At 46.9% G+C, this 26853-nt stretch overlaps 1 protein-coding gene across 1 annotated transcript; it reads left to right on the top strand.

Moving 5' to 3' along the window:
- The first annotated feature begins 3312 nt into the window (after positions 1–3312).
- Positions 3313–26418, top strand: LOC309357185 (cytochrome P450 3A6-like). The gene is made up of 13 exons (XM_081889235.1): positions 3313–3532; positions 5813–5906; positions 8054–8106; positions 8875–8974; positions 10025–10138; positions 11377–11465; positions 12638–12786; positions 14062–14189; positions 14294–14372; positions 16134–16294; positions 18971–19197; positions 20838–21000; positions 25156–26418. The coding sequence occupies exons 1-13, from the start codon at positions 3456–3458 to the stop codon at positions 25249–25251; spliced, it is 1530 nt and encodes a 509-aa protein (XP_081745361.1). The 5' UTR covers positions 3313–3455; the 3' UTR covers positions 25252–26418.
- Positions 26419–26853: the final 435 nt, after the last annotated feature.

Below are 26853 nucleotides of genomic sequence, written 5' to 3'. Positions count from 1 at the left end.
AGAGGACGAGATGGTTGGATAGTGTTTTCGAGGTTACCAGCATGAGTGTGACCAAACTGCGGGAGGCAGTGGAGGACAGAGGTGCCTGGCGTTCTCTGGTCCATGGGGTCACGAAGAGTCGGACACGACTAAACGACTAAACAACAACAACAACAACAAGATGCACCAGACCACAAGACACACTTGGTTTTTGGAGGAGAAAAACAAGGAAAAAAATAATCTGAATCCCAGAAGCCAGAACAGCAAGAGGGATCACTGCACAGGGAAAGCAGCGATCCTTCTTGCTGTTCTGGCTTCTGGGATAGCTGCGCAGCCTGCATTCGCTCCATAAGACGCACACACATTTCCCCTTACTTTTTAGGAGGGAAAAAGTGAGTCTTATAGAGCAAAAAATACGGTACATCAAAATGTCACACATTCAAAACTTCCCTGAACAGGGCTGCCTTCAGATGTCTTCTAAATGTCAGTTGTTTATTTCCTTGATATCTGATGGGAGGGTATTCCACAGGGTGGGCGCCACTACCGAGAAGGCCCTCTGCTTGGTTTCCTGTAGCTTTGCTTCTCGTAGTGAGGGAACCGCCAGAAGGCCCTCGGCGTTGGACCTCAGCGTCCGGCAGAATGATGGGGGTGGAGACGCTCCTTCAGGTATACAGGACCGAAGCCGTTTAGGGCTTTCAAGGTCAGCACCAACACTTTGAATTGTGCTCGGAAATGTACTGTGAGCCACTGTAGGTCTTTCAGGACCGGTGTTATATGGTCTCGGCAGCCACTCCCAGTCACTAGTCTAGCTGCCGCATTCTGGATTAATTGCAGTTTCCGAGTCACCTTCAAAGGTAGCCCCACATAGAGCACATGGCAGTAGTCCAAGCGGGAGATAACTAGAGCATGCACCACTCTGGTGAAACAGTACGCGGGCAGGTAGGGTCTCATCCTGCGTACCAGATGGAGCTGCTAGACAGCTGCCTTGGACACAGTATTGACCTGCGCCTCCATGGACAGCTGTGAGTCCAAAATGACTCCCAGGCTGCGCAAGTGGTCCTTCCGGGGCACAGTTACCCCATTCAGGACCAGGGAGTTCTCCACACCCACCTGCCCCAACCCAAACAAACAAACCCAACCATCAAAACAAAACAAAACAAAAACCCTGCACCTAACACTTAGATTACTTGCTATTCAGCCATTTTTTTCCTGTCCAGCACATGCTTTTGTTACAACACCTCTTAAACTGGTTTTCTTTCACTGGCTGTCTTTCCAGCTATGGAATCTGGCCACACAGTTTGTTTAAGAAGCTGGGGATTCCTGGCCCAAGGCTTTGCCTTGCACCTGGACCTTTCTTGAATACTGGAAAGTGAGTGTTCTGCAGCCAGTCTTGTGACAGTCGCCCCGTGGCAAAAAAGAGCGGGTGACTTTGCGAGTTGATGAAACATCAACTAGGATTTCTGCAATTTGATTTTTTCAGTGCTAAAGAGTGCATTTTCCTGGAAAAAGTGGTGAGGTAAACAGTTGGAGGATGGATGGCGGCTAACAGATTGAGGTTGAATCCTGACAAGACAGAAGTACTGTTCTTGGGGGACAGGGGGCAGTTGAGTTTATTCACTGCTGCTAAATAAACTAAACTTCACCCTGTCATCTACTGCCTTCATAGACTTCTTTGTTGATGTTGTCAAAAAAATCAAGACGGACCGTCAAAAGAATCAGCACCCTGTCAGTTTGGCCCCTTCCTGGACATCGCATGTGAAAGGTCAGGTGTGTGATTGACACTCCGTTCTGTCCTGCTAACCTTTGCCTCTGTCTCTGTTCCCTTGCAGGACAGAGTTGACTTTCTGCAGCTCATGGTGGACTCCCAGATCTCAGGCAACATCTGCAATGAAACAAGTTCCTATAAAGCTAAATAGACAGGTGGCACCTCCAACAGTGGCTGTGTTTGCAGGTTTCCCACAGGCATCTGGGGGGGGGGAGGCTGCTGTGAGAACAGGATGCTGGGCTAGCTGAGTCCCATTTGGTGTGATCCACCAGGCTCTGGTTGGGTTTCTAATGATTTATATCCCTCTGTTGAAGGCCTCTCCCATCTATAAAGCTGCCCTTCAGTTTGAGTATCTGGACTTAAAGCATATCCAAAGCACATTTTCACTCCTCAAAGAAGTCTGGGCGCTATCATTCGTCCAACGTTGCTGAGAATCTTAACTCTCTGAGAGGTAAAAAAGCAAACAAACTACAGCGCCTCAATTTTTTTTGTGGGACAAAAAGTGCTTCTAATGTGCTCTCAAGGTGATGTGTGTGCACAACTTATGTGACTTGCTCCCTCAGTTTCCATATTATGCTCAGCAGTGACCTGGAGGAGACTTGGGAGAGGGAAGTGGGAGAGAAGGGGAAAGAGCCATTCGGGTGCAGTGGTTAGAGTGCCGGACTAGGACCTGGGAGAGACTGGGGTTCAAATCCCGCCGCACAACCACAATGGAGCTCACTGTATGACCAGCCAATTATTTCTCAGCCCAGCCTCCCTCACAGGGTTCTTGTGGGGATAAATTGGGGAGGGGGGAACAAGCCAGTATGAAGTGGTTAGAGTGGCGGGCTAGGGGAAAATGGGGGTTCAAATCCCTCCACCTGGCTAAAATAAAGCTCACTGGCAGACCCTGGGGGTGAGTCGCTGCCTCTCAGCGTAACCTGCCTCACAGGGACATTGTGAAGATTAAATGAAGAGCAGGAGCTGGGAATTAAGTTTACACCACCTTGAGCTCCTTGGAGAAAAAGTTAGAATATAAATGCAAAAACACCTTTATCGGAACCCAGACTCCCATCATCCCTAGCTAACAGGACCAGTGGTCAGGGATGATGGGGATTGTAGTCCCAAAACATCTGGAGGGCCGAGTTTGGGGGTGCCTGCTGTACATGGTGCCAATCGGCTATCATGGTGGGACCACCATTTTCCCCCTACCAGAATGTTTGTAAATTTTTTTGGTTTTGAAATAAAAGGAAAAAGAAAAAAAAAACCCATGAAGGGGCCGGGCACCCAGAAATTTCAGTGCCAGGGCCAGGCACGCTACATGGCACCCACGACCTCGGGCACCCACGGTCGCGAGCTGGCACTCCTGATTCCAACAGTTTCGCTTTGCAGAGACCCTGTGAGTTGCGCCCACGTCTCCTCCTGCTTTGCAAGTTGACGCTCCGGGTTGCTGAGGTCCCAGGACGCAACAGGATGTGATGGTGACGCTGCGAAACGAAACTACCCAGCGCAATTTTTTGGGCTGGGAGCCACCAGGAAACAGAGAGAGAGTGTGTGTGTGTTACGCAACGGGGAGAGCCACCACCCGCCTCTCCGGGCTTCACGTGACGTGGCGGCCAAGTAAAAGCAAAACTGCGCCTCGGAGGCTGACTCTTGGCAAAAGCAAACCTCTTCCTCCTCCTCGGGAACGAAAGAGCGCGACTGCTGGTCCTGGCACCCTCCTGGCCGCAGAATGGGCTTCTTCTTCCTGCCCAGCCTTTCCTCGGAAACCTGGGTGCTGCTTCTGGTCTTCTTGGTCCTTCTGGGACTGTGAGTTCAACTCAGAGAACAGGGAGCGCGCACGGGCGGGCGGCGGTTGTTTCTCCGCCATCGGCGGAACCTGCTGCTGCGGGATGCCAGGAAGGAAAGGGCTGGCGAGAAGCTCGGGGAAGCGCTGTCGCCCGCGCTTAGCGCGCTGCCTTGCCCGCAGAAGGGCTCCGGGTTTAAGCCCCTGGAGCCTCTCCGGGGAAGACTTGGGCCAGGCGCCCTTTCTGAAACCCTGGAGAGCTCCTAGGGCCGCTGAGCGGGGACAGCGCGGAGCTGGACGGAGCAATGGCCTCACTCGGCAGAAGTCGAAATCAGCCCTTTGTTCAGATCCTGAGGACTGGGAATTTGGCTTTTGGAGAGAAAGGCTGTAGTAGTTCAGGGGTAAGGGCTTTGCAGGCAGAAGGCACCAAGGCTCAGTTCCCCGTGGCCTCTCCAGATGGGGCTGGGAGATACTCCTGCCTGGAATGCTGCCGGTCAGTGCCGACACTTCTAGACTGTGTGCTCTGACTTTGGTCTGTGGCAACTTCCTGCGTTTCAAAGGTGCCGTTTTGCCAAGCTGCTGTTTACTGGGAAGGAAGAGGCTAAAAGTGAGAGAGGAGGTGAGCAGCTCTGGTACTTTTCCAGGGTCGCTGCAGAGAGCAGAGGGATCTCTCTTCCTCCTCCACGTGTTTACAAAGGGCTCCCCACCTGGACGAGGCAGGCAGCTGTTCTGTAGGAGAAGCTTCCCCCCGCCCTGTAGTTCTGTGGCAGGGAAAGTGCTACCTGATGAATTTCTGCTGAGTCTGTAGCCTCCAGAGGTCCTTCATGTTGGCTCTAATCTAATCTCTGTCCCAGGCTGTGCCCGATGGAGGCGACGCCTGCTGCAGCTCCAAGGTGCAAGGGTCAAAAGTGAGAGTCGCGGCCTCTGCAAAAGTCCTGCCCTCTGCAAAAGTCCTGCCCTCTGCAAAAGTCCTCCCCAAGCCCTGCCCTGGTGCCACCACAGCCCGCCAGCAAGCAACCAGCTTCTTAGGCTAGCAAAACAAACAAATAAATAAAAATGTAAAATCTACAGTGTTCGAAATGCCCGGTGTATTTCGTGACTGGTGTGGGTCTAATCTGAAACCACGTGGAGATTTCTGGACGACAGGTTGGCAGCTGACATTTCCACCTGGCTGGCCCCTGGCCTCCTTAAGCAGGGCAGCAGAAGAGCTCATTTGTTGCATTGATTTTCCACCTTTTTCTCCAAGGAGTACATGGTTGAGCTCTACTCCTCAGTTAATCCCTACAACAGCCCTGTGAGGTGGGCTAAGAGGCTGTGACAGGCCCAAGGTCACCCAGTCACCTTATAGATATATGGAACTGAAATGTTTAATAAATAATAATAATAATAATAATAATAATAATAATAATAAATGGTGCTTAGACGTTCTGTTGTGGCGCCTGTAACCTTGGTTTCCAAGTGCTATTTGGTAATTAGCTTATACAGTGGTACCTCGGGTTGCAGACGCTTCATGTTACAGATGCTTCAGGTTACAGACTTTGCTAACCCAGAAATAGTACCTTAAGAACTTTGCTTCAGGGTGAGAACAGAAATCGTGCGGCAGGAGTGGGAGGCCTCATTAACTAATGTGGTGCTTCAGGTTAAGAAATGTTTCAGGTTAAGAACGGACCTCCAGAACGAATTAAGTTCTTAACCTGAGGTACCACTGTATTTCTGAGTTTCTAAAACTGGCAATGCAGTCTGGCCAGGAGGTTGAAGGCTCACTCTGCCTCCCCTTTGCCAGGATCATAAGAACATAGGAAAGTACTTAGTCAGATCTACTGGACCACCTAGCTCAATAGTGTCTGCCCTGACTAACAGCAGTTCTGCAGGATTTTAGGTAGGGCTCTCTCCCAGGCCTCCCTGGAACCAAGGTAGATTTAGAGGAGAGTGTCTAGTTCAGTCACACTGGGCATCAAGCCTTGGGGACGCTGCAACTATTATTTAGAATGGAAGGCAAGAGGCAGGGGGCACCCAAATTTGATGTCGCACAGGATGCCTCTGAAATTTGAGGCCTCTTGTGCACAAATCCTGCTTGCAGTTTTGTTCTTCACTGGCTAGCATGGAAGCCAGGTGGGCTGGAAGAAGATGGAGACAGCCACCCGTCCCTCCTTGCCAGGCTGCCCTTTCGTTCACCTGCAGGGAATTCCTGGTTGCCTGTGGCTTCTGAGCGAGCGGATAACTGCAAGGCCAGGTGGGCTGGAATATCTTGTTTTTCAAACCACTTTTCTCCTTGACTTCTCTTTTACTGGTTGTCTTTCCAGCTATGGGATCTGGCCATACAATTTCTTTAAGAAGCTGGGAATTCCTGGTCCAAGGCCTCTGCCCTTCATCGGGACCTTTCTCGAATACCGGAAAGTGAGTATTCTGCAGCCAGTCTTGTGACAGTTGCCCTGGGAGGTAATCAAAGGATGGGGGGGGGGAGGGAGAGCAGGTGACTTTGGGTGGGGCAGGGAGTCTGTAACTTGTATGTGACTCCCTATGTCCTGTACTGGTCATTTTGGAGACAAACGAAAAACTTTTAATACCATGGGACATTTTGAGATTTACCCTCAGAATTGATTTTTTGAATTGTTTTGTTAAATGTGTGTTGTGATTTTTGGTATGTGTGAGTGAGTGTAGATAGTTTTTCAAATTAAAGTTTTGCAATCACATAGCCAACCTTCATCCTAAAAACAAGATTCCATTTCCTCCTGCGTCTTCTACAATAACCCAAATCTTTTACATCTCTATTAAATCCAAAATTCACCATTAAACTACAGCGTTATTCCTACTAACAATTTTAACTGTTTACAATTATTATTATGATAGATTATAAATCCCCCCCCCCTTATTAAAATTTTGGTATTTCTGATTTCTGATTCTTCCGTTCATTTTTTGCCATTTCAGCATAATCCATCAACTTAATCTGCCATTCTTCTCTGGTCAGGACCTTATCATCTTTCCATCTCTGGGCCAATAACATCCACACAGAAATTTTATGTATTAAAAAACTACACTCTTTTACTTTGTGTCAACCAACCTGCAAACATTTGCATTAAGGCATGGTTTAGCAGTGTATTGTTATGATTACAGCCCCTCTTTCCCCAAGGTATTATGAAGTGCAAAGTAATAAAATCAGACCAACTACAGTGGTACCTCGCAAGACGAATGCCTCGCAAGACAAAAAACTCGCTAGACGAAAGGTTTTTCCGTTTTCGATTTGCCTCGCAAGACGAATTTCCCCTATGGGCTTGCTTCGCAAGACGAAAACGTCTCGCGACGTCTAAAAACAAAGACATGTTTTGTTTATAAAGTTAATTTATTTTCCCTTCAGTTTTTGAACTGCTCTTTACAGTATGTGTGACTTTAAAGAGCAGTTAATAAACTGTTGTTGTACCAAATTTGGCTTTGTTTAGACTTTTTTTGACCATAGGAACGCATTAATTGATTTTCAATGCATTCCTATGGGATTTCGTGCTTCGCAAGACGAAAAATTCGCTAGACGACAAAAATTGCGGAACGAATTAATTTCGTCTTGCGGGGCACCACTGTATTAAGAACAATAATAAAAATGCCTCAAAACACATGAAGGGCTTCGCCTGGCTTCTGCTCGACTGCTGCTTTACCACTAAATAAGAGCAAAAGTCAACTGCTTTTTTGGATTGATTCAGCACTAAAGAGTGGGTTTTTCTGGAGAAAGTAGCAGGGCAAATGGAAAAATCCCCAGGCCCCTGCCTAGGAAGCACAAGACAAGAGAAAGTGTGGACTAGCCCTTAGAACCAGCAAGCCCAATCCAGTTTTTCCTGAGTCCTCATCCTTGGCACCTTAGTTTCCAAACGTTTCTCTGAATCAGAAGGCCTTAGGCTGCCGGCAAAAAGGTAGAAAATATAAAGCCAGTCTTACCTCTCCTGGGAGGAAATCCCACATTCTGGGAGCAACCGCAGAAAAGGTTCTCTCTTGTGTCACCACCAACCATGATGAGACCATGAGAAGGTGCTCACCTGAGGTTCTTAGCACCCAGGCAGATTTGCACAGGGAGATGCAATATTCCAGGTAGCCTGGAATCTTATGGTAAATAATAAACAACCACAACATACAAGCTTCCTTCTCTGCCACATTTATGTCCCACCCTTCCTTCAAGTTTTATTTCACCTTGTCCTTCCAAGAAACGTTAAGGTAGTACCTAGGGAGTACTCAAGGCTAAGCAGGGACTCGAACTCAGATCTCTGCAACCCAAGACCAGCATTCAGTTCTGGCTGTCCGTGTTGACTATGTCTACATATAGGAGATGATATGGGTGTTTTCAAACAAGCTATTTCCCATGTGTATTCTAGCAGTCATGTTGTGGTGTGAACAGACAAGGAGGATGAATCACATTCCTGTGGTGTGTTTGGGTGTGTTTGGGCTACTTCTGAGACAAAGCAAAGTTCTTTACAGCCCCTAAGTCTGCCTTGCCCTTAAGACCGCACAGCTGCACTGATGGGAGATGCCTGTTTCTCTGACAACCGTTTTTATCTCTGCAGGGGATTCTGGATTTTGACCTGGAGTGTTTTCAGAAGTATGGCAAAATCTGGGGGTGAGTGTCCTGCAAAACAGAACCAGGCGTGTGGGGAGGTTGGTCACTGGAGAAGGCAGGTGTGCCTGTTGCTGCCTGCAAATTGTGGCCCAAGTGGAAAGTGTTCCTTGCTGCTATAGAATAAGAATACAATCCTGTGCTCAGGCAACCCACATTTTGCATACTGTACCTATGATACAGATTGAGAAGGTGTGTGTGATACACTAAGCATAATTTGTTCCGCAAACGTTTTCTGGTAGAATTTATTGTCCGGTTTTGCTCATCGTCAGAGTGGCATTTGTCACCAACAGCTGGTCATTTTATTCCTCTGGCTCTTGACTTCTGAGGTTTTAAGAGGTAATCATTCCAAGTGTTGGCTAAAAGGCAGGGCTGGAGGAAGTGTAGCCCTCCAGGGGCTGTGTGGACTACATGTCCCATCATCCCTGGCCATCAGCCATGCTGACTATGGCTGATGGGAGCTGGAGTCCAATGACACCTGGAGAGCCACAGGTTTTCCACCATTGCAGCTGGAGGTTAGGTAGAGAGTCCCAATCTGACACCAAAAAATAATCCTGATTACCTGTTAGGGTGGTGGACTCTCCCAGTTGCACAGCCACCTGCTGTGAATGCTGTAGATCTCTGGATTTCCTGCATCTAACGGTGTCAGCCTAGATGGTTTTTAGGAACCAGCTCCAGGGTTCTTTGTTCCTAGCTTCTTGCCACAAACCAATTGTTGCATCCAAGCAAGAATTACCAAGATTCTTCTTCTTCTTCTTTCTGGGCAATTAGAATTTTTGACGGCCGGCAGCCCATGATGGCTATTCTGGATCCTGTCATGATCAAAACCATCCTGGTGAAAGAATTCTACACCCATTTCACCAACCGTCGGGTAGGTATCTGCTGGGGAACTGTCTCTGTCAAGAGAGATGGTGATGGATTTTGGATTCTTTTTAAAACTTAGACAACAGCCTGGATCTCACAGAATGCGACGCCGTGCTTTGCTCAGCCAAACTGTGGCTTGCTCAGGCATCAAAAGTCAGCAGAGCAAATTTACCATGGTTTGGCAAACCCTGATGTCAAGCCATGGTTTGATGTTGGGTTACAAACTGTGGCTTGCTTTGCCTATGGTTTGCTGTTTATGTCCAAACCCAACATCCTCCCTTAACGGTGCTGTATTTTGCCACTCCAGGCCAGACGTTTGCCAAGGTATAGAGATGTGAGCTATGAGCATCTAGAAAACAAAACCACTCCCATGACTGAGCAATTCTCAATGGGGCTTTTTCTGAAGGAAGCTCTTTCCCGCGCTGTGACTGTTTTGTGAGGAGTGGGGGGAATTTAAAGGGACCATCCTTTCTGACCAAGCTCTGATCCACTGATATCTGGCCACCCTACTTGCTAAACCTACTTGCAGTGCTATAATTAACTTTGGGGGGGGGGCGGAATAGTGCTGACCTTTCAAACTACACACTCATATCTGCTTCTCATAAAAGGAAAAGATAAGCTGGCAGAAGTCTGTTGCCCCATTCAAGGTGGCAGGAAAGCATTAAGAAGTTCTTATGTAAAGAGTGCATTTGGCAGGCGTGTGGCAAAGAGATGGGGAAGCCAGCCAGATTCCCCCAAAATATTTTCCTTTCCAGCTTGCACAGTCAGCCAGAGTTCAGGTGATGCAGTGCCAATTCTTGGGTGTCATGATGATTTAGGGAGATATCAAACAGGGGGTGAAGTGTTGGGGTGGAGGATGGGGAACAAACCAAGATTTGGGGAAGTAAACCGTGTTTCCCTCCCCCATCTGTGAGGTGGATCTTGGTTAGTTCAAACAAACCATGGCTTGGCACTTTGTTCAAATGCAGTCAATCTCTACGTTTGTACAAAAAAAAAAAAGAGTGTTTGTGGTGACAGCTGCAACTCACTCCCAGTATTGATTTCTTGGACTGCTTAGGACTTTGGTTTGAATGGAGAACTGGACACCTCAATAATCACAGTCCCAGATGAGCAATGGAAGCGTATTCGCACCGTCCTCTCGCCCACCTTCACCAGCGGGAGGCTGAAGGAAGTAAGTCCTCAGATCAACCCATCTCTGATGCCATGTTGCCTAAGAGGTAGATCACTGCCAGTCTTTAACTCTGTGAGGAGATCGCAGTCTCTTGGGATTTGGCCACCCCTGATTTTATTCCAACTCCCTGCAATGCAGGAATCCAGCCCATGGCCATAATGAGGGCACCAAGTGGGCCTTCCTGGGGAGAGCATTCCACAAATGTTTTCGCCTTCCTCAGTTTCCCTGCCCTCCAGAAACTGTTTTCACACCGCCTTGTCTGCAAGGGAAGTTACATGTGTAGCAAAGGATTCTGGGTTATGTTTTGGGGGCTGCTTCCAAATTCCAGCTGCTGGAAGCCATGGGAGCAGGGAGGGTTCTTGCTCACGAATCCTGCTTGCTGGATTCCTACAGGCATTTGGTCAGCTACTGTGTGCTGGTCCTGGGGGGGGGGTTACCGTGAGGTGTGGTCAGAGTCCGGTCCTGGGCCGACGGTCTAGAGACTGTCCACCAAGGGCGAAATGGGGTCCAAAGCAAGAAGCCGGGTGTGGTCAGGAACTCTGGAAGAACAGGTCAGGGTGCTGGCAGGAACAGGTTTCCAACGTTGTTGCTCCTGCAACCTGGGACTGGGCTGACTGGCCAAGTCAGGGGCCTGAGCCTGCCCTGGCTCCAGATGCGGGGACTACCTTGTTCACATGCAGCTGCTCCACTACCAGTTGGGTCAGGGGAGGCTGAGGCGGCCTCTGGGTCTAGTAACCCACTGGCATCTCCTGAGCTGCAGATACTAAGGTCTGGGAGAAGAAGAGACCTGAGTACTTGCAGGAGGAGTGCTCGCCATCAGGCAAGACAGGGAGGTGAGTTACCGGGGGATCAGAACCGGCTGTTACCCCGTGAGAGATAAAACGCTGTTGGACCCCGCCCCAGGTTGCAGGAGCAACATTGCTGTTTGCCAAAACCTGCCTGAGACCCTGTGCCTGACCTTGCCTGGTTTCCTGCCTTGACCCTGTTGGACTGACTCCTCGTGGAATCCTTGGATTCAGGACTGGACCTGGACCGTGTTGCTTGGGTTAACCCCCTGGCACAGCACAGTGAGCTTGAGAATGCACTCCCAGAAGAAAACCTCTCCCGCTCCTTGTGGGCGTCTTCTCCAGGGCCAGTCCCTTGACATTGTGAAGTGGCCAATCCAAACTGCTGCTTGTTCTATTGCTCCATTTTAATGGGGTCTCTACCACCATTCAGGTTTTTCTCTGCATTTCCAGATGCTCCCCATCATCAACCGATACGGAGGAATGCTGGCGAAGAACGTCCAAAAGAAATCAGACAACGATGAACCCATGGACATGAAAGAGTGAGTTATTTCTTGGGGGGCTGTTGGGGGGAAAGGAGCCCATTTTAGAACCGAAATGAATTCCAGGAAAGTTCCAGGAGGAATTCTGAATACAGTCATACCTCTTGCTACGTTTGCTTCATGATACCTTTTTTCAGGTTGTGTCCCGTGGCGACCCGGAAGTACCAGAAAGGGTTACTTCCGGGTTTCGCCACTTGCGCATGCGCAGACGTGCAAAATTATGTCACGCGCATGCGCAGAAGCAGCGAATCATGACCCACACATGTGCAGACATGCAGACGCAGGTTGCATTCCTTTCAGGTTGCGAACGGGGCTCCGGAACGGATCCCGTTCGCAACCAGAGGTACCACTGTATTGACACATTTTGCAGAATTACAAGGTTGAGTGTTTTCTGGAGTGTCTCACTGCAGAGTTCAGCAGGAGTTTTATCCCCGTATGGAAAAGCTGCGTGTTCCTGCATTGCAGGTGTCAGGCTATAAGATCATCAGGATCCCTTCCAACTCTACAGTTCTATGAGTCTTTGGAAAACATGATTGAATACGCCTCCCATGTAAAAAACAAAACAAATTTCTATAGGAAAAAATCTAGAGAAAATATTTCAAAGAAAAAGTTATATATATTCTTATATAGACACATCGTGGGGAAGTAATGCAAACAAAAAGTTAGCCTCCAGTTCAGCTTGTGCTGTTTTTAGACCCAGGAAGGAATGAGTACGACGATTTTGCAGCGGAGCATTGTTCTTTATTTAATTTTTTTAGGTGTATGTTTTGAAATATTAAGTATGTGGTTGCCAAATATGTTTTAATTGACACATTTTACTATGAAAAGAAATCCATGGGAAGTCATAATTGCATTTAACAAACCTATTAAACAGAAACAGCATAATGAAGAAAGTTAATGATGTACGATTTCCCCCAACCATTATGGAATCTTAAAAATAAACATGTAATTTTTAGATGAAGTCTTGTACAGGCTTGAGATGTATCCAATAAACAGAGCTGATTCACAGGCCAGGAAGGCCTGAGGTCATGCGGATCACGTAGCTGAGTTTAAAGTCCTTTCAAGATTCATTGTGTGCTTCTTACTGCTGAGGGTCTCCTCTGGGAGAACTTCATGTGACCCACAGCCATCACATTTCATGCGTGTTTCTCCACCTCTTCCCTTTCCCACAGTATCTTTGGCGCCTACAGCATGGACGTTGTGACCAGCACCTCCTTCAGCGTTGACATCGATTCCATGAACAACCCCAACGATCCTTTCGTCAAGAACATCAAGAAGTTCCTCAAGTTCAGTTTTCTGAGTCCATTGGTGATTCTGATAGGTAAGAGACACTTGTCTGCTAAAGTGGGCAGGCAGAGAGGTTGGGGAGAGGACCTTTCGCAGCTGGTGCACCACATACCTTCAGGGGCAGGATTCCGGGGGATCTCTTGCATTTAGTGGGAACAAGGAACCAAGCAATGGTCACGGCATGGCTTTGCACAGTAGGCTAAATTCCAGTGATGCAGAAGTCAGACAAAAGCCAGAAGTCTACTTCGAGAAGTAGGGCTAGGATTTATTGTTGCAGCAGTAAATGCAGTAAACTAATGTGTTTGTATTTTCCTGGATCTAGTTGCACTGGCTCCCGGTAGAGTATAGGGTCAGGTTCAAGGTGCTGGTCTTGACCTTTAAAGCCTTTTGTGGCTTAGGGTGGGGGTATGCCCCGCAGAGGACCTTAAGGTCCATGAATAACCATAGTCTAGAGGTCCTGGGCCCTAAGGAAGTCAGACTATCCTCCACCAGGGCCAGGGCCTTTTCAGTGATGGCTCCCACCTGGTGGAATGCTCTGTCCCAGGAGACTAGGGCCCTTCAGGATTTAACCTCCTTCCGTCAGGCCTGTAAGACAGAGCTTTTCCACCTGGCCTTTAATTTGAATTCAACCTGATCTTTTATTTCCCTTCTCTTCCCTCCCCCTCCCCTTTTATGAAGATCACCCGCTCTGAGACACCACAGCTAATTCTCCCCTGGCCTCCACGCTGGCCCAAGTAGGACTAATTCAGCCAGCTAGCCCTGGGGGTTATCTAATGCTTATTTCCCCTAAACTGATTTCTGAATTTTGAATTTTATTGTTGTCCGTGTTTTTATACTGTATTTTATGCTGTTTTTACAATTGTTTTAAATTTGTTGTTAGCCGCCCTGAGCCCGGTTTTTGAACCAGGAAGGGCGGGGTATAAATAAAAATGTATTATTATTATTATTATTATTATTATTATTATTATTATTATTATTATCATCATCATCATCTATAATGTGTGCTTATAAAGAGTTTAGGATTGCAGGGGTGAAACCGCATGTAAAGGATGTTTGCACAGATAACTTTGCCACGTGGTTGCCAGGTCTCAGGCTCTCTACCTGAACTGTCCAGGTTTCAGCTTCTACCTAAAGATCTCCGGGGAAAGGAGTTCTGTCTCTTGAAGAGAGAGGCAACTTTGGTCCATTGTATTCCTAGCTTTTCTGTCTCTCAAGAAGAGCTTGGCAAGATTCTTTGACCGTGTGTTCTTATTAGACTGCTGCTTCGTTGTATCCTCCCAAAACGTTGTTCTGTTTTTCTCTCTTCCAGTCGTCTTCCCGTTCCTCACACCGCTGCTGAATAAACTAAACTTTACCCTGTCATCTACTGCCTTCCTCGAGTTCTTTACTAATGCTGTCAAAAAAATCAAGAAGGACCGTCAGAAGAACCAGCACACGGTCAGTGTGGCCCCTTCCTGAACATCGCATGTGGAAGGTCAGGTGTGTGATTGACACTCCGTTCTGTCCTGCTAACCCTTGCCTCTGTCTCTGTTCCCTTGCAGGACAGAGTTGACTTTCTGCAGCTCATGGTGGACTCCCAGATTTCAGGCAACATCTCCAATGAAGCAAGTTCCTATAAAGGTAAATAGACGGGTGGCACCTCCAACAGTGGCTGTGTTTTGTGTCACAGCTTGAAGGGTGTTTTCTTTACTCTGACATATCAGGGCTGTACTCCCTGTTTTGGGATTCCACCTTTACAGAGATCCTTGACATTTCTGGCCAACGCCTAGAAAAGGCGAGTGAACTAGCTCTGCCGAAGTTCATTCAAGGTGAAAACCTGAATGTTCACTTTAAAACCATTCGTTGTGTATTTCCTGGTAGCGGGGATTGCTAGGTTTCAGAAGGGAGTAGAAGTGCCATTGCGTACATACATACTAACAGAGCAAACCTAAGCACAACCTGGTTTCTCTTTGCCTTGGCTCCAGGGAGGCTAAAAAGGTTATGCAGCCTGAATTGTGCTGGGCTTTGGGAAGATGCCAAAGGGCGACCCCTAAGGGACCTGACCCTTTGAGATATGCAACTGGATTTAGGAAGACGGCTTGGGAGCTGAGAATACGATGCTTCACACTTTCATCATCATTTTTTTTTTGTATGCCGCCTTTCCACAGTTAAAAAATGTTCAAGGTGGCTAACAGCATAACAAGATTTACATAATTACAAAAATCATAAACAATAAATATATTTATTTATTTATTTATTTAAAATTATAACAAGACATATTATCCAAAAGCATATCATCCTTGTTCCCCCCCCCCAATTTTTACTCCCCCCCCACAAAAACCCACCCACCCCCACCCCACCCTGACTTCCCTCAGTTCCAGTCTTTGGTTTCTCTAAGAATGCTGTTTTCTGCAAGTTGTATAGATCCTCAAACTATTTAGCTGATTATTATCAATAAACCGTTTGTGAATGTTTATTCAGAACCTGCCAAGGAGTCCAGTTCGCTTTGTTGCGTCTTCAGATACTTTGTAAAGGGTTCCCATTCATCCTTAAAGTCACAGTTATCCTTGTCCCGTAGCTTATATGTTAGTTTTGCCAGTTCTGCATGGCCCATCCATTTTTCTTGCCATGATTCTTTAGTTGGGGTTTCTTCAGTCTTCCATCCTTGTGCTACCAGAACTCTCGTGGCCGTTGTTTTTCAACTTTTTTGGCAGGTCTTTCCCTACAATCCCCAACAAAAATGCCTCGGGTTTTTTAACAAATGCTAAATGGAACATTTTCTTCAATTCGTTGTATATCATTTCCCAAAATCTTAAACAAAAAATAAACCACATTAAAAAAATGCACAACCAAATGGGAAACAATTTCCACATAAATCAAAATCTAAAACTAAGAATGCAGCATTAATATCACAGTTTAAAATGACATAGGTAAAAAATAACAGCAATTTAAACAAAAAACAAAAGAAAATGGAGCCCTCTCTGCCAAGCAGCAGCAGCAGTGGCAGCAGTCCTTTATAGAGCCCATCAGGCCCAGGCCAGGTGTTGAGTAGCAGGATTGGGGCCCTCAGGCGCTGAGCAGGGGAGTCCTCCTGGGTGGTAGCCGCAGCAGCAGTCCTTATAGCCTGTCAGGACTATATGTCGTTTAGCTAACTAGTTACCTAAACGACAACTAGGAGGGATAGTTATAAGACATGGGGGATGGACGATGGCTGCATATTGTGCCTTTGGGACCGGAGAAGTAGGAGTAGATGTATTTTGAAATGAGGCCACAAGTGATTTTGAGACAGGTACCACATCCTGAATAGTAAGACTGTTGACCCCACCCCGATTTTTACTGACAGCTTGTTTGAGGTGTTGAGATGAAGTTGTGTTTTCCCTCCTTGTTTGCTTTCTTCTGCAGCTCTGACGGACAGAGAGATTATGGCCCAGGCCATTGTATTTATTTTTGCTGGTTACGAGACCACCAGCACCACTCTCAGCTTCTTGTCCTACTGCCTGGCCACCCACCCAGATGTGCAGCAGAAGCTGCAGGAGGAGATCGATGAGGCTCTTCCCAACCAGGTAAGAGCCTCTGTTTTGGTCTCCAAGGATGATGCTCATCAGGTCCATCTGATGATAAATGCTTTGGCTTGGAGGGACATAGGCAAGCATGGAGAAACCTGTCTCCTGGTGGCTCGTGGGACAGCCTCAAAAGCATGATGGTGGGTGGGAAAGCTGGTGGACTCCAGATCCCATCACCCCAGCCAGCATGGCCAGTGGTGATGGATCATGGGAGTTGTAGTCCAACAACATTTGGAATCCTTTGGGTTCCTCACCTCTGGTCTAGAAGGTTGACATACCAGAAGTGGAATGTGGGGAAAACAAAGATGTTGAAGCCATCAGATAGATTTCACTGGCAGTTTTCATCCTAATTCCCAGTAATTGAGCAGGATTGCAGTACAGTGGTTCCTCGGGTTAAGTACTTAATTCATTCCGGAGGTCCGTTCTTAACCTGAAACTGTTCTTAACCTGAAGCACCACTTTAGCTAATGGGGCCTCCCGCCGCTGTGCCACCGAAGCATGATTTCTGTTCTTATTCTGAAGCAAAGTTCTTAACCCGAGGTACTATTTTTGGGTTAGTGGAGTCTGTAACCTGAAGCGTCTGCAACCCGAGGTACCACTATAGTGTTAATTGACAAGAATGGAGGTACTGGAACTGCCACCGCGGTTTGTGTTGGGCATGCATGGCTGCCACTCTGGACAAAGGTGGACAGGTTCAAGAGGGCGGAAACACATTCTGCTGCTTGGTATAAAGAGATCACAGGCGAACTGGGAAAGCAAATCAAAGAAAACAAAGCAATAAAATCTGGTGGAATTTATGAAGGGGGCAAATAGGAACTGCAGAACTGAAGGCTGGAGCTTAATTTACCTGAATCCTGTCCTTAATAAATGTATGTTTGCTAAATAATCCTACTTTTCCCAGCGGACTCATCTAAGAAAGCTGTAAAATTAGGGGTCTGGGAGTTCTCGACCAGAAAAAAACAAAGCAAAGTATTTGTGTGCAAACCAAGTAGTATAAATTTGGGAGGGGGGTTATATTTATTTGTTTATCAAACATGGATTTTAGTTTTCATCAGGGCCAGAAATTTGGAGGGATGGAATTCATGGAAAATGGCTGGGCAGCAACTGGGTTCTGCTCCCCCTCCCCCTGTTTCAGCCGGGCCCAGCAGTCCATGGGTGGCACTGGTGGGGAGTGGGGGGGCTGGCACTGGTGGGGAGTGTACCATTATGCCTCATCCAGTAGTTTTTCTAATTCATGGAGGAGGAGGAGGCTATTGCAATGATCTCAGGCAGGCAATCAAGCCCTGATAAGAATTAATGAGTCTCTGGCAGTTTTATGGCATGTTTATTTACAAATCACATCGAGAGTGCGCCTCTTAGCAACAAGGCGGTCACTCTGAGGCTCTGCCCCTGTCACAGCACGAAAGGTGCCAAAGTCCAGTCTGTCCTCTATTGTACTTCTGTTGTATTTTAACCCTTTCAGCTCTTCTGGTTTGGTGAGAAGGTGGGTGGGAAACCACCCCCCTCTCATAACATGAGCCCTCTGAATGCTGTTTCTCTGCTGGTTGCATAGCAAGCCCCTCAATGCTGTCTATCTCTTCCCCTCCCCCTGTCTGTGAACTGTCTGTGTCTGGGAACTCTTGGTGAAGGGGGGGTGAGCTAACCCCCTACTGCATTCTTTCGTCTGACTCTGGCCCTCTCTGTACTGGCAATCCTTCATCTCCAGAGCTTGACTCTTCTCATGCATTCAATTCAGTCATGTCCCTGACAGCTGCCAATGGCTACCAGCCACGATGGCTCTTCTCTGCCTCCACAGTCAGAGGCAGCGATGTTTCTGAGGACCAGTTTGCAGAAAACGATGTGTTATAAGAATTTTAAGGTTGTGTCTGTGTGTGTTCATAACTGTATATATAAACCACATGTCTGAAATCCCACAGAAAAGGTCCTGAACAAGTTGAACTCAAATATTTCTCAGCAAGGTCAAAGTGGGAAACCTTCCCATTGTCCCTTTCCTCAAAAATCCTGTCTTCACAAATCCTGTCTTAAGGGCACATTCAAGATATGAACAGAGTGTGAGCCTGTGACCTGTGACCTAGATTCTGGAATTAAGTAGTTATAATAACAAAAGAGTGGCCAAAACCCAGATAATGCAATCAGATAACTTGCCAGACAGGAGATAAACAACACACTCAGATTTCTGTTGTAGACCGCCTTTTCTGTGAAGTAGGTATGATGTATCTGGTGGGTGGTCTTGGGCTACACCCCTTCTGTGATGTATGTATGATGTTTCTGGGGGTGGTCTTGGACAATTTAAAATGTCTATATAAGGGCGGGCACACCTGGGTTCTGGGTCCTGCTCCTCTCTCCTACGTATGGGGGAGCACCCTGTTGCAAGAGTTAATAAAGATCAGGCTTACTAGCTGCTTTGCTTCTCAGTATTCTCTGGTTGGCCTCTGTTATTTTCTCCTACCAATAGAGAACCTACAAAAGGACTCTATATGGGCTCTTGGGTACCCCATAAGGGACAGGGAGCAGGTTTTTTTACTTATATTACATGGTAAGGAAGACGACTCTTGTGCTCATTGTTCTGCTTGCTGGTTTGCCCCAGGCATCTGGTTGGCCACTATGAGAAAAGGCTACTGGTCCAGATGGGCCATTGGCCTTAGGTTCCTGATGTTTTATTTCCCTCTTTTGCAGGCCACTCCCACCTACGAAACCGTCCTTCAGTTGGAGTATCTGGACATGGTGGTGAACGAAACGCTTCGGCTTTATCCTCCGGGAGGGCGGATCGAAAGGGTTTGCAAAAACACTGTGGAGATCAACGGAGTGACGATCCCCAAAGGAACAGCCATCATGATCCCTGCCTATGTCTTGCATCGTGACCCAGAACACTGGTCGGAACCGGAGGAGTTCAGACCCGAAAGGTGCGTTGCAAGGAAGGAGACTCTTTCTTCTCCCGAAAGCAGCTAATAAGAAATCCTGGCGACAGGAGCAGGAAACCCAAGAGCGGGTGTGATTATTACAACACCTACACAATGCATTTATCATTGTTTGACATCCGCTGTCTGCGCTGCCATGCGGGGACTTTTTATAACCTACACCCATAAACTGTGCATGGAATTTAATTAACTGTATTGGGGGAAATGACACCTAGATGGTTTCAGCGACTGAAAGATTGGCCTGGTTTTATGCCCAGCGGTTAAAAGAAGAGCTATAGGGCAGCTGGTGCCAAGCCATGAAAATGCTTGCAGAAAATGAAAGCCAAAAAGTGATATACTTCTTCCAATGTTTTTGGGGGGGAATGATTTAATTCCTATTGATAATGGGAAAATAATTTGTCCATATTTTGCATTTACATCACTGAAAATGTTTACGTGTCCACAACATACTTGCAATACAGAAAAGAAGATTAAATTATATTTTCCTGGTGGTTTCAAATGAGCTGAGCGTGAAAATCTGATTAATAAGCAAGATACAATCCAGATAGAAAGTGCTTAGCTGCCATATCAAAACCTAACTAATAAGTGACATTTAATCCAACCAAAGTGTTTAATTGTGCTATAAGCATCTTTCCTCAACTTTCATCCTTTCTCCCAATTCATCTCTAGTATCTAAGCTGAATTAGTAATATCTTATTATCAAGAAAGAGAATCCTATTTTCATAACATTTCTTGAATCTCTAATTTCTGCTTTCCTTCATTCCTGCTGGAGCTCAGGCTGCATACATACCGTGCCTTTGAAGCACATTCAAAGCTGATTCTCCCCTTCAAAGTATTCTGGGTACAGCAGTTTTCTAAGGGCTGCTGGGAACTGCAACTCTTGGAAGGGGAAACTACATTGCCCAGAATTCTTTGCAGGGAAAACATGTTTGAGAGTGTTTTAAAGCTACAGTATGTATGGAGCCTTAGCCACCTCCATTCATTTTGATGGGATCTATTCAAAGGTATGTATAATGACTGGTTATCGAACTCAATTGGAGGGGAAGAGCCATTTACACCGCCTTGAGCTTTTTGCAGGAAATGGGCAAGATCAATGTAATAACGAAATATGTTTTTCCTTGAGGAATAAATCTACCCTGGGCAGCGATAGCAGTTTTCAGCCAGCAAACTCACAGCTGCAGCAACTGCTTTGAAGAACATGCCTGTTTAACCGGCCCATGGACCCCCACCGCCTGCTCAGGGACTCCTGACCCACGCTCAGTCAGCCCCTGTGCACCGCGCTAAACCGTCACAGAGCAGAGCGGGGACTGCCTTCCGCGACGCTGGCCAGCTTCCCATTGGCTGCTGGAACACCTGGAAGGAGCATCAGAAATAGTGTTTGCACATGTGTGCGCATGCACACTCCGGCCCACCACGGCGTCTGTGGGACCGTGTACCGGCCCAAGCCACAAAAACTTTGCTGACCCCTGATCCATAGCTTGGCCAATCAAATTCCCTCCATAATTTGATTCTCAAGCCCCAGATGGGGTCACTTGTCTCGCCCAGCAGTGGAGGAACATTAGGTGTGTTTTGCTTCCTGTATCCTTCCTCACCTCACACTTCTCTCTTTTCCGATCTGGAAACAGGTTCAGTAAAGAGAACAGGGAAGCCATTGACCCGTACGTCTTCCTGCCCTTCGGTGCGGGTCCACGGAACTGCATAGGAATGCGCTTCGCCCTCCTGGTCTTGAAAGTGGCGATGGTGGTCTTGCTGCAACGATTTTCCTTCCGTCCCTGCAAAGAGACTCCGGTAAGCCGCAGCATTCTGTTCGTTTCACCTTAACGCAAGGCCAACTGCTCTATTAGCACTGAATTGTTTGCTAAAACCAGATGGCTGTATACATTTTATTTTCCCCTCCACACCTCATTCCTGGGCCGGAGGAATCACACCTGTCTCTGAGCACAGGTGTGATGTGCTGACAAGGTCTCAATCACGCTGCGGCATTCTGCACTCATGGCAGCATCTGGATAAATCCATCCCTGAAGTAACCAATTATTATTATATTTATTTTTAACCTGCCTTTTTCTCCTGACAAGGGCTCAAGGCATTTTGCAGATAAAATAGGAACAGCTAAGAAACATTGGGAGGGGAAACCCAATCATTTTTTTTTTAAAAAAAGCATTAATAGAATTAAATCCAGCTATATAAAGATATATTAAAACATACATATAATTACAATAAAAACAGCACAGCCTCTGCCATTTCCTTAGAAAAGTCAGTTCCCAAATGGCTGTTGGAACAAGAAAGACTTCACATGCTGGCAGAAGGACAGCAAGGAGGGAGCTAGTCTGGCTTCTTGAGGAAAGGAGTCTGAAGTGTGGGAATGTTCAGGGAGGCAGGAGAGGATATATTGTTTATTAATATCCTTCCTAGTTTGCGCTAGCAAGTTCCTTTATTTAGCAGAGTTTCACATTCCCTTTTAAACACACAGTGGATAACTGGTTGCAGGCTTGTGTAAGCCTCTCACTATTAGGTTCCTGGTAAGTTCTCTTAGATCCCTCTTAAAAGAATAAACACGCCACAATCTTGTGTAAAGTATATAAAAGTAGTTTACTCACATCAGATCACAGATGGATCCCTGAAGGCAGACTTAGTATATACATGTGAATCTATCCCATGTGGGGATAACCCCAGTGTCCTCTGGAAGCCAACAGAGCATCTCTAGTTAAAAAGCTGCTCCAACTATGGAGGAAGTCAAAGAGAGAGAGTGTACAGCGTGCCTTGTCCTTTTGTTACCTTGACAGGTAAGGTCACGCCCACCTCTAGTCACATGCAAAGGATGTATGTCCCAGCCAGGAGGAAACAGGAAGTTTTCGACTGGCTGGACCAAACATTCCCCCACATGTCCACTCTAGGAAAACGAGGAATGTTGTACTTGACTGCTACTTATGTATCACATCCCACATGAAGTTGTTTGGGAGGAGCCAACCCCAAGAAGGCCCTGTGAGGGTGGCGGGACCAAGAGAAAGGCTACCCCCAAAGATCTCAGAGCCCAAGTAGATTTGTATGAGGGAGTGTGGTTTTTCAGATCACTTGGACTTAAGCTGTGTAGGGTTCTATATAAGTCATAAGCAGCACTGTTGAATCCATAGAGTTGGAAGGGACCCTGAACATCATCTAGTCCACCCCACCCCCCAATGCAGGGATGTGCAGCTGTCCCATAGGAGGATTGAACCTGTAACCGTGGCGTTATCAACATCATGCTCTAACCAACTGAGCTATCTGTTATTCAAAGCTGATGTTCCTGGGCGCTTTCGAAAGGCAGCCCCATGTAGAGAGTGTCGTGTGTGGAGGAAAACTTAAAATACGTTGCAAAGTTCCCCAGAAATAGACCAGAGGCAATTGTATCTCATCCAGCAGAGCTTTACTGATACTGAAGGCGAATGAGCATCATGGTCACAAATCCAATACTTTCAGGATGGCACTGTCTGCAAGAAGTCCAGTTGCAGCAGACTTAACTTTAATAATAATAATAATAATAATAATAATAATAATTTATTATTTATACCCCGCCCATCTGGCTGGGCCTCCCCAGCCACTCTGGGCGGCTTCCATAAAAACCAAAAATACAGCAAAATATCACACGTTAAAAACTCCCCTGAACAGGGCTGCCTTAAGATGTCTTCTGAATGTCAGGTAGTTGTTTATCACTTTGACATCTGCTGGAAGGGCGTTCCACAGGGTGGGCGCCACTACCGAGAAGGCCCTCTGCCTGGTTCCCTGTAGCTTTGCTTCTCGCAATGAGGGAACCGCCAGAAGGCCCTCGGTGCTGGATCTCAGCGTCCGGGCAGAATGATGGGGGTGGAGACGCTCTTTCAGGTATACTGGACCGAGGCCATTTAGGGCTTTAAAGGTCAGCACCAACACTTTGAATTGTGCTTGGAAACATACTGGGAGCCAATGTAGGTCTTTCAAGACCGGTGTTATATGGTCTCGGCGGCCGCTCCCAGTCACCAGTCTAGCTGCCACATTCTGGATTAGTTGTAGTTTCCGAGTCACCTTCAAAGGTAGCCCACGTAGAGTGCATTGCAGTAGTCTAAGCAGGAGATAACCAGAGCATGCACCACTCTGGCGAGACAGTCCACAGGCAGGGAGGGTCTCATTCTGCGTACCAGATGGAGCTGGTAGACAGCTGCCCTGGACACAGATTTGACCTGTGCCTCCATGGACAGCTGTGAGTCCAAAATGACTCCCAGGCTGCGCACCTGGTCCTTCAGGGGCACAGTTACCCCATTCAGGACCAGGGAATCCTCCACACCTGCCCGCCTCCTGTCCCCCAAAAACAGTACTTCTGTCTTGTCAGGATTCAACCTCAATTTGTTAGCCGCCATCCATCCTCTAACCACCTCCAGACACTTAAACTTCACAGTAACTTATAATAGGTCTAAACCTTAACACCATAGCATACAGACCACCACACCAGAACAAAGAGATAGAAAGAGAAAGTGAGTGAAACCCAGACTCTCCTGGCCTGACTATTATAGTCAGCATGACCTTGACAGAAAGGATAACAGAACCAGTTTAAACCAGCTGTACTCAGCTTCCCAGGCTAAACATCAGAAACCTTCTGCCTGCTTCTTTCACATAGAAAGAAACCTTCTAGAACACTCTTGAGCTAAGTAGAATAGGAAAGATCTCTAGACATCAGATCAATACTTTCCGTACTAAGAAATGCAAACTGACAGAGAGCGTTACAGTAATCCAAACAGGATGCAGTTAAGGGCTGTGTCCTTGTGGCCAACTCAGACATCTCAAGGAACAGGTGCGATTCATGCACTTCTGTGGCCAGGCTTTCCTAGTCCAGCAATGGCCGTAGCGTTTGATACGGCCATATTTGGAATACTGTGTCCAGTTCTGGTTGCCTCGCCTCAGAAAGGAGGTTGGCAAAGGTTTAGAACGGGACCGCAGAAATGATCAAGGGATGGAGTAAATCTTTGGTGATATGGGGCTATCTGTTTAGCCCATTTTAGTGTTGGCTAAGCTCTAAAATCTTCCTGGATGTTTAACTGTGTATTGACAAATGTACTTTTTTCTGACTGACAGTCGAATAAAAGGTTGATGATGATGATGAAATCTTTGATGAAGAAAGTCTGCAGCAGTTAGGGCTTTTTCGTTTGGAGAAAAGATAAGTTCGAGGCAAGATGACAGAAGTTTTAAAAATTATCCCTGGCATGGAGAAAGGTTTTCCTTCCTCTCTCTTAACACTAGAACTCATAGATCATGGGTAGGCAACCTAAGGCCCGAGGGCCGGATCTGGCCCAATCGCCTTCTAAATCTGGCCCACGGACGGTCCAGGAATCTGCGTATTTTTACATGACTAGAATGTGTCTTTTTATTTAAAATGCATCTCTGGCTTATTTGTGGGGCATAGGAATTCGTTCATCCCACCCAAAAAATATAGTCTGGCCCCCCACAAGGTCTGAGGGACAGTGGACCGGCCCGCTGCTGAAAAAGTTTGCTGACCCCGTCATAGACATTTAATCAAGCTGAATGCTGGAAGGTTCGGGACAGATAAACGAAAGTCCTTGTTTATGCAGCACAGAGTTAAACTGTGGAACTCCCTCCTGCAGTGACGGCCACCATCTTGGATGGCTTTTAAAGAGGACTGGACAAATTCATGGAGGAGGAGAAGGCTATTGACAGCTGTTAGCCGCAATGGCTATGTCATGCCTCCACAGTGATGCTTCCTGGTTTCCCAGGAAGATCCTGCTTCCTGGTTCCCCACAGGCATCTGATTGGCTGTGGTGAGAACATGATGCTGTCTGAGATGAGCCTCCATTGGCCTGATTCATCAGGCTCTTCTCATGCAGCATGAGGTGTGTGTGAACTTTGCAGTTGCTTCTGCTGGACCTTCCCTGCTCCATCCCACTTACTGCTCATTTTTGCTTTCTTTTGATGACAAAGATCCCCATGGAACTGGACAGCAAAGGGTTCATGAAACCGAAAAAGCCCAACATTTTGAAGCTGGTCCCCAGAGCCGTTGCTTCTCCGGAGGAATAAAGGAAGGGGAAACAGCAAAGAGGCAGAGACAGGCGCTACCTCCCTCTTTCCACACTGTGTTGCCTTCACCTCACTGAGGACTAGCAACTTGCGTTGACAGAGCTGCGCAGAGGAAATTGTGCCTTTTATTTCTCAGAGTTTTACTGACTTGATAATCTGTTTACTTAAGCTTATGTGGTAAGCCGCAGTGAAGACTGAAGACATATGCAATTTTTATGACCTTATCTTTAGATTTTAGAAGTTTGGGGGTTATATATGCTGCTTCTTGGCCAAAGGTCAAGGTTTCATAATTTAAAATCATGGCAAGAAAGAAATTGCAATATGTACTGTAGCAGTAGATGTCAGTGTTTTCAGACCTGAGATCCCATTTTAACCTAAACATGGATTTGCAGGACACATTCCTTAAGGTTATTTTTAATCATGTATTTGAATGGTGGCCATGTTGCAGTTGTGACCCACTTTAAATCAGGCTGTGACCTTGTAGTGGATCCCCACCCATCAGTGAAAGGCAGCCTCTAGCCTCCTGGGCAACTTTGCTGCCCAGGGCTGAGGTTTGCAATGTTTCGATAGCGTCCAACGGGGGCACTTTGTGGTTCTCATTCACCTCCCACATTTGCACCTCTGAGCCAGAAAATTCCCCTCTCCCTTTTCCCCAGCTCCACTCCACTAAATTCCCCATCATCTCCCCTACCTCTGTGACCCAAACAGGAAGACCCATTCCCCACTCCCCAAGGCGAAGCACTGTATTCTGTTACTTACCTCCCGTATGTTGCCAAGATCTTTAAGGCAGAGGTCTTCAACTTTGGTTGCTTTTTGGAGGTGAGGCAAGACATCCAGATGACTCTCAGAGACAGGGCCTTCTTGGTGTTGGCCCCCTGTGTGTGCAGAACTCTTTCCATGGATCGATCTGCCAAGCCCCAACACCACTGACCTTTCTGTGCCACCTTAAAACTCCACTTTTCTCTTAGACGTCAGAGGTTTAGATTTTATTGTTGAACACCTTTGCCAATTTCCAGTGTGGCAGCACATGTTTGAATGTGGATTTTTTTTGGTGATGCATTATGTCTGCTGCTGGACTGTTCAATTTTCTGTGCCACCCAGAGGCCTTCTATTCATAGATATGCATAGACATATATAACATAAATAAATCTATGGTTTGCAACAGTTCTTTTGGTGCCTGTGGCTGAGCGATGTGGATCTTGAGGTCAGTGTGCCCAGGGTGTGTGACATGTGCTGGGTCCCTGAGTGTCAAACTTCAGAGAATTGCTTCCCACCCCTATTGACTGTGTATCAGCGGAACAAAGCAGTTAGAGTCTCTTACCAGTTTAATAATGTTTAATGATCAGAGCAAAAGAACAATGCAGCCATTCTCTGAATAAAGGTGCTTCACTCCTACTCCCCCTCCCCAAGTTATCTTCATCACTTCCCCCTTCTTGCAACCTGATCTCACAAGCACTGAGCCTTCTGCGTAGCAACCTTATCAGCTCTCCTTGCCTTTGGAGAGATAGGCTGGACAGTGTCAAGCGAAGCGGAGTCCGTTATCTCTCTCTCTCTTCCTGTTCTGCTTCTTCTAGCTGTTCCCCACTTGGCTCTGCCCAGCTG

Source organism: Podarcis melisellensis, assembly GCF_964234715.1.
Source record: "Podarcis melisellensis genome assembly, chromosome: 14".
Taxonomy (NCBI): Eukaryota; Metazoa; Chordata; class Lepidosauria; order Squamata; family Lacertidae; genus Podarcis; species Podarcis melisellensis.
This window is presented reverse-complemented; position numbering and strand designations above follow the sequence as displayed.